The sequence below is a fragment of the Elephas maximus genome, chromosome 11 (assembly GCF_024166365.1).
Source record: "Elephas maximus indicus isolate mEleMax1 chromosome 11, mEleMax1 primary haplotype, whole genome shotgun sequence".
NCBI lineage: Eukaryota > Metazoa > Chordata > Mammalia > Proboscidea > Elephantidae > Elephas > Elephas maximus.
In genome coordinates, this window is record NC_064829.1 from 20,277,487 (window position 1) to 20,296,335 (window position 18,849).

Consider the following 18,849-nt stretch of genomic DNA (forward strand, 5'->3'; position numbering starts at 1 on the left):
TCATTCAAACACTGTCCAGTTTCATCAGTTCCTGAGAACTCCAAGTACACCTTTACTGCCAGGTCCAAAGACAAAAAGCACAGAGAATGTGAAAACATTCTAAAGGTAACAATGAAAATTTTATAGTAACTTTGAAACTAAAATCAACTTGATTATGAACCACAGATTTTAGGAAGTATTTCATTTTATTGTCTTGTTGATTTTATGCTTGTTTTCATAAAAACAAACTATTAAAAAAAAAAAACAACTTTAAGCATTTACTTTGGACTATTTAAAAAAAAAAAAAAAAGGAAAGGACTGCCCAGGTGGACTGGACATTACGTCGTCCCAAAGTACCTGATTCTGTGTCTTTAATGCAGACTTTTGGAACTTACACTAACTTGTTCTATCTTATGTCTTGTAACACGATAGAAAACTCTACATTAAAAAATCAGACAATCTTCATTTGCGCCCTACATATTTCAAGCTTTTGTTGTTGTTGTCTGTACTCTCACTATATCACATTAAAAAAAAAATGGGCTAGGAAAATAAAAAATATAAAATAAAAAACGCATGTTTTTAGTAACTCTTAAACTACCACACTTACATGCAAAGAGAATGTAAAACCAAATGCATTTAGTTTCAAATTTAACTTGAAAAAATATTCTCACTTTAAAGCAGCAACTCCTCCACGCCCCCGCCCGACCGGCAGAAAGCTCTTAGTTAAACAACAACAAACAGAAAAAGATAGGAAAATAGTGTACAAAAAGAATTATAGAGGACAGGCAGCCAAAGATACCTGTTCAGCATAACATTTTAAAGTTTGTAAAATTCACCCTGACTTTCCATTCTCCAGAGAAAAGGCATTAGCCACTTCCTTCTGGTATCCTCTCATCATCTTCTCTCAGCTCTATCTAGATGGAGTAAGTGAGCAAAGAAAGGGAACATTTGTGGCTGTAACTCACCAGGATATTAGAAGGGGCCTTTCCATGATAAACACCTTGAGTTGTACTTAATGAGCCTTCATGTACCTCCTCCTCCTCCTCATCTGCGCTATCATCTTCTAAGTAAAACATCTTAAAATTGAACTAGCCTCTCAAGCGTGCCTTTCTCCGTAGATGAAGGCACACTTGTAAACCATCAGAGCTGAAAGCTGCTCTGCTGACAAACTGGTGCAAACTCTTTGCAGTCACAGTGATATGGTTAAAACCGAAAGGAAATGGCTCTTAAAAAAAGCAATACGTACATGACTTTACCAATAAGATTTGCTCAGAGGGCTCTAACCCCTTCCCTCTGAAGGAGATAAGCGGGCACAGGGCCAGCTGGCCGCGTGTGTGCACCGATAGGTGCTGAGGCCTCCCAATCACATGACGGCCCCTGCAGCGTCCCTCACTTGGGGCAGGGATTGGGTTAATGATTCTCTACACCAAGCGCATCTTATTCTTCAGAAACGAAAACACCATACATGTGAGAAAGTAATCACATATAAATTACAGGAAATAGTTTACATGTTCTTTTTTCTGAGCATCAATGGATGACTTCCCAGAGACAGCCAGGTTACAGGTTGCTTTACAGAAGCCAGCCCAATCGTTACAATTTTTACTTTGTCATATCATTGTAACCCAAATACACTTGCACAATTCTGGACGGGAGATATCCTGTCCAGGCCAGCACTGTAAACAATAAACGTATTTGACTTCAAGAGAATGACAATATAACATCACAAAATTCAAACATTCTTGGTATCTCCTTGCCAGTTCTCGGCAGGTCAACAAATAATAACTTCATTTCTCTTTCAAAAACCTAGAATATTTAACTCTCAATGGACAAAATATAAAAGATCCCCAAGCCAGTGTCTAAGACTGCGCGCTGTTCAACACCAACAGCCCTCAGCCACATGCAGCAGAGCATTTGGAAAGTGGCTGGTATGAACTGAGATGTGCTAATTTTGAATGCAGAATAAAATAAGAATGTTAAATAATTTATAATTTTTTACATAGATTACATGTTGAAATATTTTAGATGTACTGAATTAAATAAAATACGTTATTAAGATTTGGCCTGTTTGTTTTCACCTTTTTAATACGGACTACCAGAAAACTTAGACTTATGTATGTGGGACACATTATATTTCTACTGGGCAGCACTTCTCTAGGGCCCCACAGACGATATTGAAAACGAGGGAGAAAAAAGGACATTCAGCCGGTCTTACTTCTACCTAAAGAAGAACTGAAGACATCAGAATTTTTCATCATTTACATAACACTATTTAGTCAATACATCAGCAACGTACTAGCTGATCTCACACCTTTAATGACCGTCACACCACAGAGTCTCTGTGAGTTGGAATCAACTTGATGGCAACGGGTTTGGTTTTTGTTTTTTAAACATCACAAAAATACAAAATTCCCAAATGCCTGACGGTATAAGGGAGGTCTGATAATGTTTAACAGCAATACACCACTAAGGCCCATATAATAAAAATGCAAAAGGTCAAAATTAAAAGCAGATTTCACCAAAATTAGAAACGGGAAAAATTATCTTGCATTCAGCGTTTCACCGCTTGCTGTCTAACCCACGGGGTACTAATGTAAGCTTGAAGTGTACTGAAGTGCCCGCAAGGACCTTGCAATCTAACGCAATATCCACCGTGGTCACAAATTCCCGCTTTCAAAAGAGAAGTGATTTTCTTGGTCAAAGTCTTACACAATGTATAAGAATTTAAATCTTCCTCCATGCTCTGCTGCAGTCCTGAATCCCTGATATTAGATGGCAGAAATACAAACCTATATTGGTGTGCCGATAGTGATGAAAAAAAGGAAGGAGAAAAGAGAGGTGAGGCAAGCAGGAGAGGACAAGAAAGAGAGATTAAAGAGAAACTACATAAAAAGATGACAAAGAGGAAAAAAGGTTATGGGGTAGAGGAAACAAAATATAGAAGATGAGAAAATACGCAGGTGGAATGACAGAAGGGAAAAAGCTGTCAGTAAGAGGGCAGATGGAAGGGAGGAAGATAAAGGACAAAAGTCTCATCCATTTTAAACATGAGAAACTGAAGCACAGAAAGAGGTCAGGCAATTAACCCAAGGTCACCCACTTCGTCAGCAGAGGTGCTGGAACAACAGGTCTCCCAATTTCTGCTTCATTGTTTTTCTCATGGTGCCAACCTGGTGCTCATGTTGACACCAAAAGAGAAGGTAGTAGGGGACGGAGGGTTGGAGGCTGACGAGGCGTGGGAGGACAGGAGTGGTGGAGACAGAGGAGGGCAGAGATCAGCAGCCACGAACTCTGCTCTGGCAATGTTCTCCACTAACACCTCTTATGTAACAGCAGCCCCGTGCCAGCTCTTTTGGTTTCCTGATAAGTCTTGGTATTGTTTCACTGTTTTGAGGTATGACTCACAGAATGTCCTGGTTGCAAGGGCACACTCACCATGGACCCAGACAGAGTGAGCTCATCTTTGAAACATCTATCTCACCACTGGGCATATCCCTACAGCTTCCTCCTGGAGTGACCTATGGACTACCCTGACCCTGAGGCTGGCACCTGGTGTTCGGGGGGGGGGGGGTTCTGTCTTGGTCAATAAAACTTAAAATCACAACCAGCGATTCTTAATCATCTATGTAAGTTTTCCAAGAAAAATTCTACTTTATTGCCAAACTTTTTCTCTAAAGGCTATAGTAAGAATAAATGGCTGAATGGTGAGAAAAACTACTTTTCACTTTCGCATATTGTCCTTAATGATTTTTAAAAAAAAGATGGGTGGAAGTTGGAAGTCTTTTTTTCCAAGACTTAAATCTTCCAAGAAATCTAGCTTAGGGAAATAAAGCTAAAAAGTCTACAAAGTCGGAATCTTGTCCACATTCCATCCACAGTTGATAGTGATGCTAAGTAAAATATACACCTTCTTTATTTATTTTTTTTCCCACACTACCAATCCCCTAAGTCCTCCCTGGGTGGTACAAATGGTTAACCGTTAGACTACTAAGCCAAAAGGTTGGCGGTTCAAACCCACCCAGAGGCTCCTTGCAAGACAGTCCTGGCGATCTGCTTCTGAAAGGTCACAGTCTCGAAAACCCTATGGAGCAGTTCTACTCTGCACACATGGGGTCCCCGTGAGTCAGAATCTACTCGACAGCAACTAACAACAATCCCGCAAATACATGATACTAGGTGTAAAAAGCCTTTTCAAAAAGGTGTAATGATGTGTGTGACACATCTGAAGTTGTGCTAAATGGGTTCAGTAACACCCACTGCCATCAATTCCAACTTATAGAGACCCTACAGGACAGGGCAGAATTGCCCCATAGGGTTCCCAAGCAGCAGCTGGATTTGAACTGCCCAGCCTTTTGGTTAGCAGCCTGATTCCACAAGCTAAATACTAATTTTACCACAAAATATGAAAATAATCTACCCCCCAGTGGCCATACTATGAAACAGCAACATATTACCAATGAAGCTGTAAAAGTTTTGATTAGTAAAAATATCTCGATGAAAAGTTAAAAAAAAACCTCAATTACAAAGAATTTCATAATCTCCACCACAATTATTCTACAATGAAGGAATTAATTCAACTGCATTTCTGCATTGTGAAGGCCATTCATAACAAAGGGTCCTATACTTACTCCAAAGGGCCACGGCCCACAGGAAACAGATTCCCTTTTAATTTTGAGCCAGACTGCTCTCTAATCATCTACATTAATGCGTAAGAAGTTTCTTCCCATATCTGACATTATAGCTTATAAAAACAACCCAAAAAGGACTGACATTTTTTCTTTACAACCAAGACAATGTTCCTCTTGCTATCACTGTGAGGTTTCTCAAACTTTCATAGTTTAAGTGCTAATTGGATAATGGCTATATAGTTTATTCAAATCCCAGTGTTTCACAACATCCTCACACCATCCCAACACAGGGCAGCTACTGGCTATTTCATCTGAGCTAGGAGCAAAGGAGAAAAAACACAAAGTGTTGCAGGGCAAGGCTTCCCTAAGCCCTGCCTAGGTTCTTGCCTTCTACTGACCAAGAATGACTGGCAGACGTTCAGAGGTTCCACACGAACAAAGGTTTATTAGCAGCAGGAAGAAAGTGAATGCTCTTGAGCAGGGAACAGAGAGGGACCAAGCAACCTTAGCCTCTGCCCCCCCAACAAAGGTTTTTCTGAGGCTTATCTCGATTTATACCGGTTTGGTGAGGATAATGGAGTAATGAATATTTAGTAGATTTCTTTCAAGGGGCGAGTACTTTTCAGAATGGCGGTGCATACTAAATTGGGTTGCACACGCATCTGGAATCTAAGATGGAACCCACTATAAAGACTCCTGGGACTGGGGGGCAGGACTTAATATGGGATGTTGCGCCTGTGCAGTCCCATGCGGCACGGGTTCGATTCCTGTGGCAGCTAGTTGCATCAGGCAGAAGTCATCGGTCCGTCACCTTGCGGATGTCTGCACATGCTCCAAGGACCAGATTATGCTCCAGGGACCAGATCGGGCTTGTCCTTCTGAAAAACATCTTATGAGGGAGTACATTGTCTGTTCTCTCCTTACTGCACATTCCAGTATTTTTTTTTTTTACCTTGTACCTTTAAAATTCAACACATTTTTTATTCTACTCCATTTCTTAACGTGAAAAAAAATACCAACTGGCCAAAATTTTCTTCTACCAAGTTCAAGGGTTAATGTATCACATTTACCTTATGGTCTAGGATATCCTCAGTGTGCACATCCCAGTTTAAGAAGCTTGGGGCTACACAACATCTGAGGCCTAAATCTTCCAGCACTGTGGTTCTACATCAAGTTTTCACCCACCGTATTCTGAAACCAGAGACAATACCTAGTGGCCCAGCTACAGCAGTCAAGTCTATCTGTTGGATGAATTAAGCGAGCGAAGCTAAACAGCCCAATCAAGGACCAGAGGAATCTGCCTGACTTGTGACACAAATGCTGGACATTTCCAACAAAATGAAGCCAAAACAAGTGGGAGGCCCTCTGCCCTACTACCTCTGGCAAGGGGGTGGGCGGCACCCCCTGTTAGAGCCAAGCAGGGCTCCGGGGCTTTCCTGCCTCACAGAGGTACTAGATGGGGTGTCTTAATCACATAACTGTTTAAAAGTGTATCTTTTCCTTCTCTCCTTTCAGTCTCTGAATAGGAGTTTGCAATATCCCTGCACCCTAGGGTGACACTCAAGGGTGACACCCTAAGTATATAAGCAATTTTCTGTATGTCATGCCATTTCACTCACACACCTGTTGAAATGCAACTACTACTGTCAAGCTTTAAAATAGCTAATAATTTTAAAATTGTGATGTTCAATTCTTTTCAGAAAAAAACTGTTTACTCTAAATTCACAACTAAGAGGGGCATACCAGTGCACAGTACACTGAGGGGAGCCCAATGCAGGAACTCAGAAAGCAGTGCTGGGCTCCTCGACTCCAAAGTCAGACAAGCTCCAGCAAGCCATTAAGGCATGATGGTTTAAAACCTGCCAAAGATAACGACAATGAAGAACAAATAAAGGTAATCAAGAGTGGATTGTAACATTAACACAATGCAAAGACAGGAACAGTGACAAGTATCACAAATCACGAGGTCAGCATCACATAGGGACTTGAGCTGCTAGCTCTCACATTCCTCAGCTCTTAGGAATTTCCTTCCACAGTGTGTCTCCACATATTTCTAAGTAAAGATTTTCTGGACCACTTGAAAAACTGGTGATGACGGTCATTAGTTTGTTACTGTGGTTTCACCTTTCAAACAATGATTTGCAGCACTTTCATTTTAGAACATTTTTAATTAACTGGTACTGTCCTTTCTGCCCCCTTCTTCATCTCTATTAGTGAACTGCTATCATAAAAGGTCCCTCAAAGGCACCTGGTAACCCTGCTTTTGTTTCTGTGGTTAGCTCACTTTCCCAGTTCCTGTTACTTTTCAGATCTCCATGCTTCTCAAACCCTGAATGCATCCCCACCACCCTGCCACCCCGGCCCTCAGAATGCACACTGTTTCCTATTCCTGGTTGCAGGTTCCTACTCCAGTGTTCGTCAGGAAATAAAGAGCAGCAAAAATGGCTAAATTACTTTGCTATGAAAACAGTAATTTAAGGAACTTACTTTCACAAAGTTTAGAAAATTTTAATGTTACAATTAAGTCTGTTACCCTGTAAGGATTTTATTTAACTGGCAAAATTTAAATTAAAACAAAAATAATCAGAATTCTTAGATTACTTCCTTTTAGAAGTCAAGTCTGCTTCCTTAAAGTTTCCCTAAAATGTGTAAGAGAAAGAGAAAAATTATATTATCACCAGCCACTACTTGGAAACCGTTTGGGGCAGTTGTACTCTGTCCTATAGGGTTGTGATGAGTTGGAATTGACTTGATGGCAACAGGTGTGGTTTGGTTTTGGTACTGAGACTTACACATACCTTATTATATCACACACACACATGCACACACACACACAAATGCCATTCCATCCTAGTGGAGGGAGCTGCGTTCTCCCTTGAGGGGAAAACCTCAAGTAATTCACTTAGTAGTAAGGAAAAAAGTCAAGTTAAGTCAGCTTTGCTACTCTTCGAGGTTAGATGCCTGTCATGTCTGAAATTTGGCCTTGCGATGTCAGGGCCCACACAGGACTCCAAAGAAGCAAAGGAACATCTGAAAGCAGCAACGTTAGAACTGTTTCCTTCTTCTAAAGACACAGCACCACTCGAACATAGAACAAATCTTTCCCAAGTGACATTTTATTACCATTTACTTTTTTTCCAGGCTCAACAAACTTTATAAAAAGGTCTCTGAGGAACAGGATATTCAGTTCGTATAAAAATCATTATCCTTTGCAGCAAATTAAGTTTACTTAAGTTTTTAATATATTCTCATTATAAAACTTCTGAATGTGAAAAGGAGTAAGTAAAACAAAGGTAATTCAAGGTAAAAGTTCATGAGAAACTGTATGGTAAACCACATCTATGTAAGTATTTCTAATTTATACCAGACAAGAAAACACCACACTAGCACAGCCTGGCGTTATTCATCCAGTAGCTACTCTGAGTCACACTCTCGAGTTAGTGTTCTGTATATATTAGCTCTGATCTACAAAACTTTCTTCAAAGACATGTTTGTATTATCCCTGTATTTTTACAGACCAAGAAATAACAGGCTCAGAGAGCTTATGTGTTATTTCCAAGGTCCCCAGCTAGCTTTTAGAAGGGCTGGAGCCAGGAACTCGCACCTAGTCTATCTGGCTTCAACGCCCAGGACGCTTTCCATGGTGTCTTCTGGGACCGATTACTTAAGTTGGAACTCACATTTAATGTGCTGGGTATTTAAAAAGTGTCAAATATTACGCAATGAAACCTCAATTGAAACCTGAAGCAATATGGTCCAAAGCTAGAAATGAAACTCTATTCATTCTTTGCTTTAAATATCACCATCTTCTATTCCTACACTGTTACAAACTTGGAAGGTCATTTGAGGAAGTCACTGAGTATTACCAGGCCTCAATTTCCTAATCTAACAAATGAAGAGATCAGAATTTCTACATAATTCTATGTTCTCTTCTAGGTAAAAATAATATGACATTGCCAAAGCTGAAGTTTTCTGAGCATTCAACTCTGTTAAAAAAGGAAACAATTACTTCCTGGAACCTAGTTTTCCCCATGAGCACGGTGATCTTATAGCAATGACCCTTCAACAAATTTTGTGCAAATTCTTTTTACGATGCAGGACGTATGCAACGTGTAAGTAGAGCAGAGAGGGCTTCCTCTTTGAGTCAAAACAATTACATTTGGCTAAGACAAATCCACTTCTGGTCTCAACTCAACCAAATTCTGAAATTAAGCCTCTGAGCAGATCTAGAAGCAACCTTAAGAGATACATAGCCCAACTGTAGCTGTATCACTCTCATTTTTGAAAATCCAATTAAGCTCTGGCATACAGCCTCTTCCCAGAAAATGCACATGCCACCTGCGTCTGTGTACGCCCACACAACCAATTTTGCAGGTTGGAGGATCTGCAGAAACCCTCTAAGGCTGGCATGTGGACCCCAAGTAAAGAATGCCTGATTATCATCTAAACTGTTTATTTGAAAGATGAGAACACGCCAGTACTGAAAAATCCAAAGACTTCCCAAAGTAGTTGAAACATGATCATTCTAGCCTTACACCATATAATGCTGTTAGCTGCCAACTAATCGGCTCAGAAACTCGCTGCAATCTTATCCATAACCGAACAAAACGTTGCCCGGTCCTGCGCTATCTCTGTAACAGCCCTTAAAGTGAAAACAGTAAAGGATTCCTTCAAGACAGATGGTGTTCACTGAACAAACACTAGCGCAAGTACAGCCTTTAGCTCTAGGCAACAGGAGCCCTACCTCAGGCCCTGCACGTCACAAACCCGAAACAAAGACAGCCTTTGTTTTTCTTCTTTTCACTCACCTAAGTTTACTGGGAAGTATTTAACTTCCCTACAGGAACAGGAGGGAAGGACAAGTTAAACTGCCCCAGACCAGCACCCTGTCACCCCAGCAGATCTGTGCTAGCCCTGGGACTCAAAAGACAGGCCAGTCCCAGAAAGGAGAGAGTAGGATTGGAAGCCAGGCCCTGGGGTAACGTGCTTTACAGCTTTTAATAGTTTAGACAGACTTTCTCAGCCTCGGCATGAATGACATTTTGCGTCAGGTAATTCTTTGTTAGATTGACATACAACAGTCGAAACAATGAACTCAAACATATCAATGATCATGAAGATGGTGCAGGACTGGGCAACATTTCGTTCTGTTATACATAAGGTCACGATGAGTTGGAGGTAACTACATAGCACCTAACGACGTAGCAAATTCCTTTTGGGGGCAGAGAGTGGGGTGGGCTGTCCTGTGCATTGTAGGATGTTTAGCAGTACCCCTGGTCGCCAACTACTAGATGCCGATAACACTCTTCCTCCTCCTGACAACCAAAATCAACTCCGGCCCCAGCTCAATGTTTCCTGGGAGTAAAATCACCTCCAGTTGAGATCCACAGGTTTAGGCAGATGGTACGTGGCCTCCCATTTATACGTGCGTTCTGGGCCCCCACAAATGTTAAGAGTAGACTAGCCAGACACATAGCATGAGCTCTGAATTTAGATAGAACTAGTTTTAAATTATAGCTCTACCGGTTTACAATACACCTTGGAACACTTAGCCTTTCTCAGGTTCTGTTTCCTCTTCCACAGAGCGGGGGTCGTAATACCTATCATGCATAATACCTATCATGCAGGATTCAAAGAGGTAACACCTAGAAACCACTAACTGCTGAATAAATATTTAGTTCTCTTCCCTCTTTTCATTAAAAAAAATAATGAATAGCTCCAAGACCTATCCCACAGTAGTTGCCTAATAGATGGCTGCTGAATGCACACCAGCTGTATAGGAAGATGATGACAACAGCATGCCTGCCATCAAGGTACTATCAGTGAGGAAGACAGGAAAGTCAATTAACGACTTAGGATATAATTCCCACTTCAATCAACCGCTCTTTTTATCTCTTTGTTTAGCTTCCCAAACCATATCCCCATTCCCTGAGGCTCACCCAACTGAAGTCAACCCTTCAGCCTATCTGTCCAAAATAGTATGAGTCTAACTCACACCACAGCCCCAGTTAATAGCCAAAGTAAGACTAAAATGGGTCCGAAGAACCCTTGGGTTGTATGAAATGATCTTAAGGTAAAAACTACCAGGCCCAGCTGCTCCCAGACGTGCATGCACCCTAATGCTGAGCCCAAACTGCATTGGTCTCCATGAGGCAGATAAGATACCCTTCCCCAGGGTGTGCCCCTTTCTCCAGGTTTTGGTAGTATCTATACTCTGCCTGGCTCTATTTACTACGAATGCTGTCTTTCAAATCAATGACCTCTGAAGGCTATAATAAACTGATTCCATTAATATATCATTGTCCAGCATGTTATCAGTGCTCCTCTTTCTTTCTGAAAGAACTGCCTTTAAATTAAATGCAGGAGCTATGCAGGACAAAAATCAGTATCATTATATGATACACCTCTTACAGTCCAAAAGTAGCTATGACTCATCTCTGCCAGAGGTGCACGGCTCACCAGATGTTGCTCTGAGCGACTTCTGGCTATTTCCAAAAACCCTATCTACCTTGCAGGGTAAAGATCTGCCACTACTGAGCATAAAAGGATGTATTTCAAGCATCTGAAAACAACTTTAAAAAGCGGGGGTAAAATGTTTTCCAGAATGACAACATCACTGAAATGTGTGGATTGCTCCTAAGTGTTTTTAAATAGTCATATTCCTTCCAGTTTTATTACACTTTTACAGGAGCACCAAGTTTATTACCAAAACCAAACCCATTACTGTCCAGTTGATTCTGACTCATAGCCACCCTGTAGGACAGAGTAGAACTGCCCCATAGGGTTTCCAAGGCTGTAAATCTTTACAGAAGCAGACTGCCACATCCTTCTCCCGCAGTTTCCTTATTAATCATAGGAGAGCAAAACTGAAGAACTTAGGTAACTGGATCTTATGGGTAAACTTTAGACTTATTAATATAATAATGCATCTGTATTATCATCATCCGTCAGCCCTATTCCACACGGTACTGTGAGGTTACAGGAAATGATTAGTTGCTCATGTCCCAAGACAGTCAGCGTCTCTGTCTGTCTGTCTCTCTCCCCTCCCTTTTGCCTCCTTCTCTATCTATCTAGAGAATACCATGCATATATACGGAAACCATGGTGGCGTAGCAGTTCAGTGCTACGGCTGCTAACCAAAAGATCGGCAGTTCAAATCCACCAGGTGTTCCTTTGAAACTCGATGGGGCAGTTCTACTCTGTCCTATAGGGTTGCTATGAGTCAGAATCAACTCGACAGCAATGTATTTGTTTTTTTTTTGGGGGGGGGTGTATACATATATATTTTTAAAAAAAGGCACCACTGTCTAGTCGATTCCAACTAATAGCAACTATATGGGTGTACACACACACACACGGAAACCCTGGTGGCGCAGTGGTTAAGTGCTACGGCTGCTAACCAAGAGGTTGGCAGTTCGAATCCACGAGGCGCTCCTTGGAAACTCTATGGGGGCAGTTCTACTCTGTCCTATAGGTTCGCTACGGTTTGGAATCGACTCGACAGCAGTAGGTTTGGGTTGGGTATATACACATATATCTCAGAACTACAAACACCCCCTCCACTCTCTCCAACCCCTCACACACAGAAAGCATCACAAAGACCTTTCCATGAGGACCAAGAATTCGAAACCTGCTATCAACTCCAAAGCTAATTGTAAACTTTTGCTAAAGATGCCAGACCCAGTGCTTCATGTGTATGTACACTACATTTTTGGAGGCTTGTATTTTTCTAAACCTAACTGAAAGTCAAAGGAACACAGGTGAAGTCAAAGCTACAGCACTCCCCTTCAGGACATAAGAATGTCAAGGCCAGCAGGCCTTCAGTGTGCCACAGTTCTAATTAAAAGGTGGTTTTTGCTGCATAAACAGCCTCACCAACCTCACAAATGCAATGGTCTTCTTTCACTGACACCTGCAGGTGAAGCGGAGGAGCTTCCACAATTACTGCTGCTGCTACTGTGAGCTGCTGATTATTAGGACCATCGAACCCAAAACCCGCTGCAGTCAAGTCGATCCTGACCCACAGTGACTCTATAGGACAGAGTGGAAGTGCCCCATAGGGTTTTCAAGGAACAACTAGTGATTCAAACTGCCGAACTCTTGGCTAGCAGCCATAATCACTATGCCACCAGGGTTTCCACACACTCAGTTTTTCAAACACCTCCAATCTCTTGCATTCAATGCTCAGGAATGCAGGTCCCCAGTTTCCCAAAGGGAAGTCTGGTAGAGCAGGAAGCGTGAATTCTCCACCTCTGACTCTCTTTGGAACTGCCTAGGTCTATTCACCGCAGTTCAACAGCACACGAAGATCATGAGTCCGAGAAGCAGGGATCTGAATTCCTACACAACCCTGGCATCCTGTGTCTGCAGAGGGCCCTGGGAAACAGGAAGAGAAGCTGTAGACATACAAGGGTGAGTGCCATCCACAAAGCTAACTAAATAAAACACAGCTGGAATTTCCCACCCTGCTTTAGTTTGCACGGTATGCATTGGGATCCCAGTATAATTTTCAGAAATGTTAGGAGGGGGACTATTCTTTCCCCTCTCTGCTGATGACAGTACCATCTGTCACTTCTGATTTGGGCTGAGGCCTATTTTTTAATGCAGTTTTGCAAGCTGACTTGCACACACCTACTTCAACAAGGAGGCAGAACTTCCAAAAGAACCAGCAAGCTGGTGAAGCAACATTTGGGACGGAGGGAAATAAACCCTGTTTCACTCATTGATCCATTCAACGATGGTGTCTCCTTGGATGTGCAAGGCCCTGCTCTAAGTGCTGTGGATCATGCTGGCAAGGCACCTGCCCTCCATGCTGACATTCTAATGGAGGGGGCAGACAGGTAACAAATCAACTACTAAGATCTCAGACTGTGGTAACCCCTACAGAGGAAATGAAACAGGGTCATTCTGTCAGATAGTAGAGGAAGACAGAAGAGGAGGGGGGCTACTTTAGATAAAGTGACTGGGGAGCCAAAACCAGGATGATGCATATGACAGAATAAAAACTCCAGGTACACTCACATCTGAAAAAGAAACAGAATGTGTAACACGTATAGAAATAACTAACACGGGGACAGACATCAGAATCTGGCTGATTATGTCCACATAGCTGATTATGTCCAAACACTTTGGATTTACTTTCTCACAAGACACTGCTGCTGTCCTTCACTGTATTTTGCCAACCTTCAAACGACTTTAGAAACAAAGCAAGAGTAGAAAATGAGATGACTCATATATGACGTTGTTAAACATTCAGGAAACCAGCAGAAATTTTAGCAGTCACATAAGGCTGAACAAAAACCTCCAGTTATAATCTAGAAATTACCTTCTGAGAGTTGCTTTCTGATCTTCACTGAGGACAGATGTAATGAAATCCATCTTTTAAAATATGACTGTGATTAGACATCCTATTAAACAGAGGATGTCACACACTTTATTTCCACTCCCTCTTGAAGCTCACTAAACAGTAAAAAAAAAAAAAATACAAAAGGGGTAACTTCAGAGAATAGTTGGGAGAAAACAGCAAAGGAAAGAAAGCGATCAAGGTTTTGGAAGACAAAAAATGGACGGAGAACCTGAAAGTAAGGAAGTGGGGAGGTGAGGCCAAGATGGCGGAGTAGTCAGATACTTCTGGTGATAGCTCTTACAACAAAGACCTGAAAAAAACAAGTGAAACGATTATATATATGACAAGCTAGGAGCCGTGAACATCAAAGACAAAGTTAGGGAATCGGACTGAGCGGCAGGGGGAGGGAGAAATGGTTCAGAAGCACCAAGGTGTTTTGCCGGACCTGACTTGGTGGGAACCAGAACCCCTGAAGCACAATCCTCTGGAGCAACCGCGGCAGGGCTAGAGGAATTTGGGTTGTGAGCTCACTGGGGAGAGTAGAGCACAGACCACTCACACCTCCGGAATCAGAGAACAGTGCTCTTGGCCAAAGCTAGGTACTTGTGTCTATCTTACTGCACCTCTAGCCCTCAAGCTGGCTTACATGGTTGTTGATTTCCCTGGGCCTGAGATAGGCGCTGCTGCGTGACCTGAGCCATTCTCCAATCCTTGGAGAAGGAATAAATTAGTAACTGGGGGAAAAGATACTCTGCCAGTTCACCTAAACTGGGGAGCTCAGGACAGAAGAGGCTCCTATCGAAGCACAGATGGTCCGTGGACATTGAATACCTTTCATGGACCCATGTGGACCCATTTCAGGAACTTAGGCCCTTGTTGGCAGACTGCAACAGTGTACATACTAGAGATCTGACTTCAACTGTTTCAGCTGTGCGGTGGAGAGGCGACTTTTTGGTGTTTGACGTCGCTCTGCAATAAAACAGGGTCCTTGCCTACCTATATCAGGGGCCTGAGGATTGGTGGCTCCACCCACGCCACCCGAAACAGGGGTCCGAGGATAAGTGGTGCCTCCCAGTCCTTAAAACCAAAAGCACTGGGTGCCCATGGTCCAGCAGCAGAACCTACCCACCTGTGCGACCTAGGGAACAGAGATGTGCTTTCTTCACAGACCCTCAGGGTACGGTTGTCAACCTCCTGCCTTGTTCAGAGTATGACCCCCTGCTGCAACCAGATGCTGGTACCTAAACCAATCACCTCTGCCCCTCTAAGACTGTAGGACAGAGCCTGTACCACACACTTGATGACCAGCTACCCGGACACCTGAGATGAATCCATACAAGAAAAATGAATGGACTCCAAGGCTCATATACCTGATAACACCTCTAGCCATCTGGTGACGGGACCTTACACCTTCAAAGGTACAAATAATCAAGCTAGCTCTCTCAAGCAGCCTATTTGGGCATATCAAAACAAAAGAAAGCAAGAAGCTATGATACAGCAAGCAAACAAAAATAAGTTAATACAATTACTTATAGATGGCTTGGAGACAATGGTCAGTATCAAATCACATAAAGAAGCAGACCATAATTGTTTCAATGAGCTCTCAAAACAAACTATCAAGGAATCATCCAGATGAAGAGGCATTTCTGGAGTTACCAGAGCAGAATACAAAAAGTTAATTTACAGAACTCTTCAAAAGATCAGGCAAAATGCAGAATATGCCAAGGAACACACAGATAAAGCAGTGGAAGAAATTAAGGTTATTCAAGAGCATAATGAAAAATTTAAAAGGCTCCAAGAATCCATAGAGAGACAGCAATCAGAAATTCAGAAGATTAACAATAAAATTTCAGAATTAGACAACTCGATATAAAGGCAGAGGAGCAGAACTGAGGAAATGGAAGTCAGAATTAGTGAGACTGAATATAAAACAAAAGAAGCACTGAAGGAAAAAAACTGCCAGCCAAGAATTATGTATGCAGAAAAACTCTCTCTCAAATATGAAGGTGAAATCAGGACATTTCCAGATACACAGAAGTTTAAGGAATTTGCTAAAACCAAACCAAAACTACAAAAAATACTAAAGGGAGTTCTGTGGTTAGCCAATCAGTAACATCAGATATCAACCCAAGACTAAAACACAGAACAGAGCAACCAGGTATCAACCCAGATAGAGAAATCACAAAAACAAATCAAGATTTAAAAAAAAAATCTCAAAACAGGCAAACACTGATGTCAATGTAAAAGATGACAACATTAGATCAATAAAGAGGGACTAAAAAATGTAGTCATAGATCTTTCATATGGAGAAGAAGTCAAGGTGACATACAAAAATAAAAGTTTGGTTTAAACTCAGAGAAATAGGGGTAAATGTTAAGGTAACCACAAAAAAAAAAAAAGGAAACTAAAAATCCTATGCATCAAAATATAATACAAGAAAAACAAAGACTCAGCAAAAACAGAATCAACAGCAATGAAAAAGAGGAATAGATAATGTATAAAAAAAACTACACAGCACAAAAAAATTAAGTGGAAAAAAGAAACTGTCAACAACACACAAAAATGACATCCAAATGACAGCACTAAACTCATTTAAAAAAAAAAAAAACAAACCCAGTGCCGTCGAGTCGATTCTGACTCATAGCGACCCTACAGGACAGAGCAGAACTGCCCCATACGGTTTCCAAGGAGCGCCTGGCAGTTTTGAACTGCTGACCCTTTGGTTAGTAGCCGTAGCACTTAACCACTATGCCACCAGGTTTCCACTAAACTCGTATGTATCCAAAATTACACTGAATGTAAATGGACTAAATGCACCAATAGAGACAGAGAGTAGCAGAATGGATAAAAAAAACATGATCTGTCTATATGCTGCATACAAGAGATACACCTTAGGCTTAAAGACACAAACTAAAACTCAAAAAATGGAAAAAAAATATAACAAGCAAACAATAATCAAAAAAGAGGAGTGGCAGTATTAATTTCTCACAAAATAGACTTTAAAGTTAAATCCACCAAAAAGGACAAGGAGGGACACTATATAATGACTAAAGGGACAATATACCAGGAGAATATTACCATATTAAATATTTATGCACCCAATGACAGGGCTGCAAGATACATTTAAAACGAACTCTAACAGCATTGAAAAACAAGATAGACAGCTCCACAACTACAGTAGGAGACTTCAACACACCACTTTTGGTGAAGGGCAGAACATCCAGAAAGAAGCTCAGTAAAGACAGGGAAGATCTAAACGCCACAATCAACCAACTTGACCTCACAGACATATGCAGAACACTCCACCCAGCAGCAGCCAAGTATCCTTTCTTTTCTAGTGCACATAGGACATTGTCTAGAATAGACCACATATTAGGTCACAAAGCAAGCCTTAGCAGAATCCAAAACATCAGAATATTACAAACCATCTTCTCTGACCATAAGGCCATAAAAGTAGAAATCAGTAACAGGAAAGGCAGGGAAGAAATCAAACACTTGGAAACAACAACACCTTGCTCAAAAACAACTGGGTTATAGAAGAAATTAAGGAAGGTACAAAGAAAATCCATAGAATCCAGTGAAACTGAAAACACTTCCTATCAGAACCTCTGGGACACAGCGAAAGCAGTGCTCAGAGGTCAATTTATACCAATAGACGCACACATCCAAAAAGAAGAAAGGGCCAAAATCAAAGACTTATCTCTACAACCTGAACAAACAGAAGGAGGGCAACAAAAGAAACCCTCAGCCACCAGAAGAAGGCAAATAATGAAAACTAGAAGAGAATTAAATGAAATAGAAAAACAGAAAAACAACTGAAAGAGTTAACAAAACCAAAAGCTGGTACTTTGAAAAAAATTAAAATCAATAAACCACTGGCTGAACTGACAAAAGATAAGCAGGAGAGGAAGCAAATAACCCAAATAAGAAATGAAATAAGTGATATCACAACAGACCCAACTGAAATTAAAAGAATCATAACACAATACCATGAAAACCTGTACTCTAATAAATTTGAAAACCCAGAAGAAATGGACAAATTTCTACAAATACACTACCTACCTAAACTAACACAAACAGAGATAGAACTAAATAAACCCACAAGAAAAGAAGATATTGAGAAGGTAATTAAAAAAACTCCCAACAAAAAAAAAGCTCTGGTCCTGATGGCTTCACTGGAGAATTCTACCAAACTTTCAGAGAAGAGTTAACACCACTACTACTAAAGGTATTTCAGAGCAAAGAAAAGGATGCAATACTCCCAAACTCATTCTATGAAGCCAGCATATCCCTGATACCAAAACCAGGTAAAGACATCACACACACAAAAAAATTACAGACCTATACCTCTCATGAACATAGATGCAAAAAATCCTCAACAAAATTCTAGCCAACAGACCTCAACATATCAAAAAAAAAAAAAATTTCACCATAACCAAGTGGGATTCATACCAGGTACACAGGGGTAGTTCAACATTAGAAAAACAATCAATGTAATTCATCCTACAAATAAAACGAAAGACAAGATAAAAAAAAAAAAACTCAGCAAAATAAGAATAGAAGGAAAATTCCTCAGCATAATAAGGGGCATTTATACAAAGCCAACAGCCAACATCATCCTAAATGGAGAGAGTCTGAAAGCATCCCCCTTGAGAAAAGGGACCAGACAAGGATGCCCTTTATCACCACTCTTATTCAACATTGTGCTGGAGATCCTAGCCAATGCAGCTAGGCTAGATAAAGAAATTAAGGGCATCCAAATTGGTAAGGAAGAAGAAAAAGTATCTCTATTTGCAGATGACATGATCTTATACACAGAAAACCCTGAAGAATCCTCAAGAAAACTACGGAAACTAATCGAAGAGTTCAGCAGAGATCAGGATACAAGATAAACATACA

The 18,849-nt window shown here is 41.1% G+C and overlaps 1 protein-coding gene across 7 annotated transcripts in view; it reads right to left on the reverse strand.

Moving 5' to 3' along the window:
* LPIN2 (lipin 2) overlaps window positions 1–18,849 on the reverse strand; it is a 108,134-nt gene that overhangs the window by 63,048 nt on the left and 26,237 nt on the right. Inside the window, exon 1 of one of the 7 annotated variants that reach the window (XM_049901058.1) lies at window positions 945–16,250. The exons of the other annotated variants lie outside the window; for them this stretch is intronic. Within the exon in view, the coding sequence (XP_049757015.1) occupies window positions 945–1,055 (111 nt within the window). The 5' untranslated portion in view covers window positions 1,056–16,250. Of the gene's footprint in view, window positions 1–944; window positions 16,251–18,849 lie in introns of those variants that run through there. 7 annotated transcript variants of the gene reach the window in all.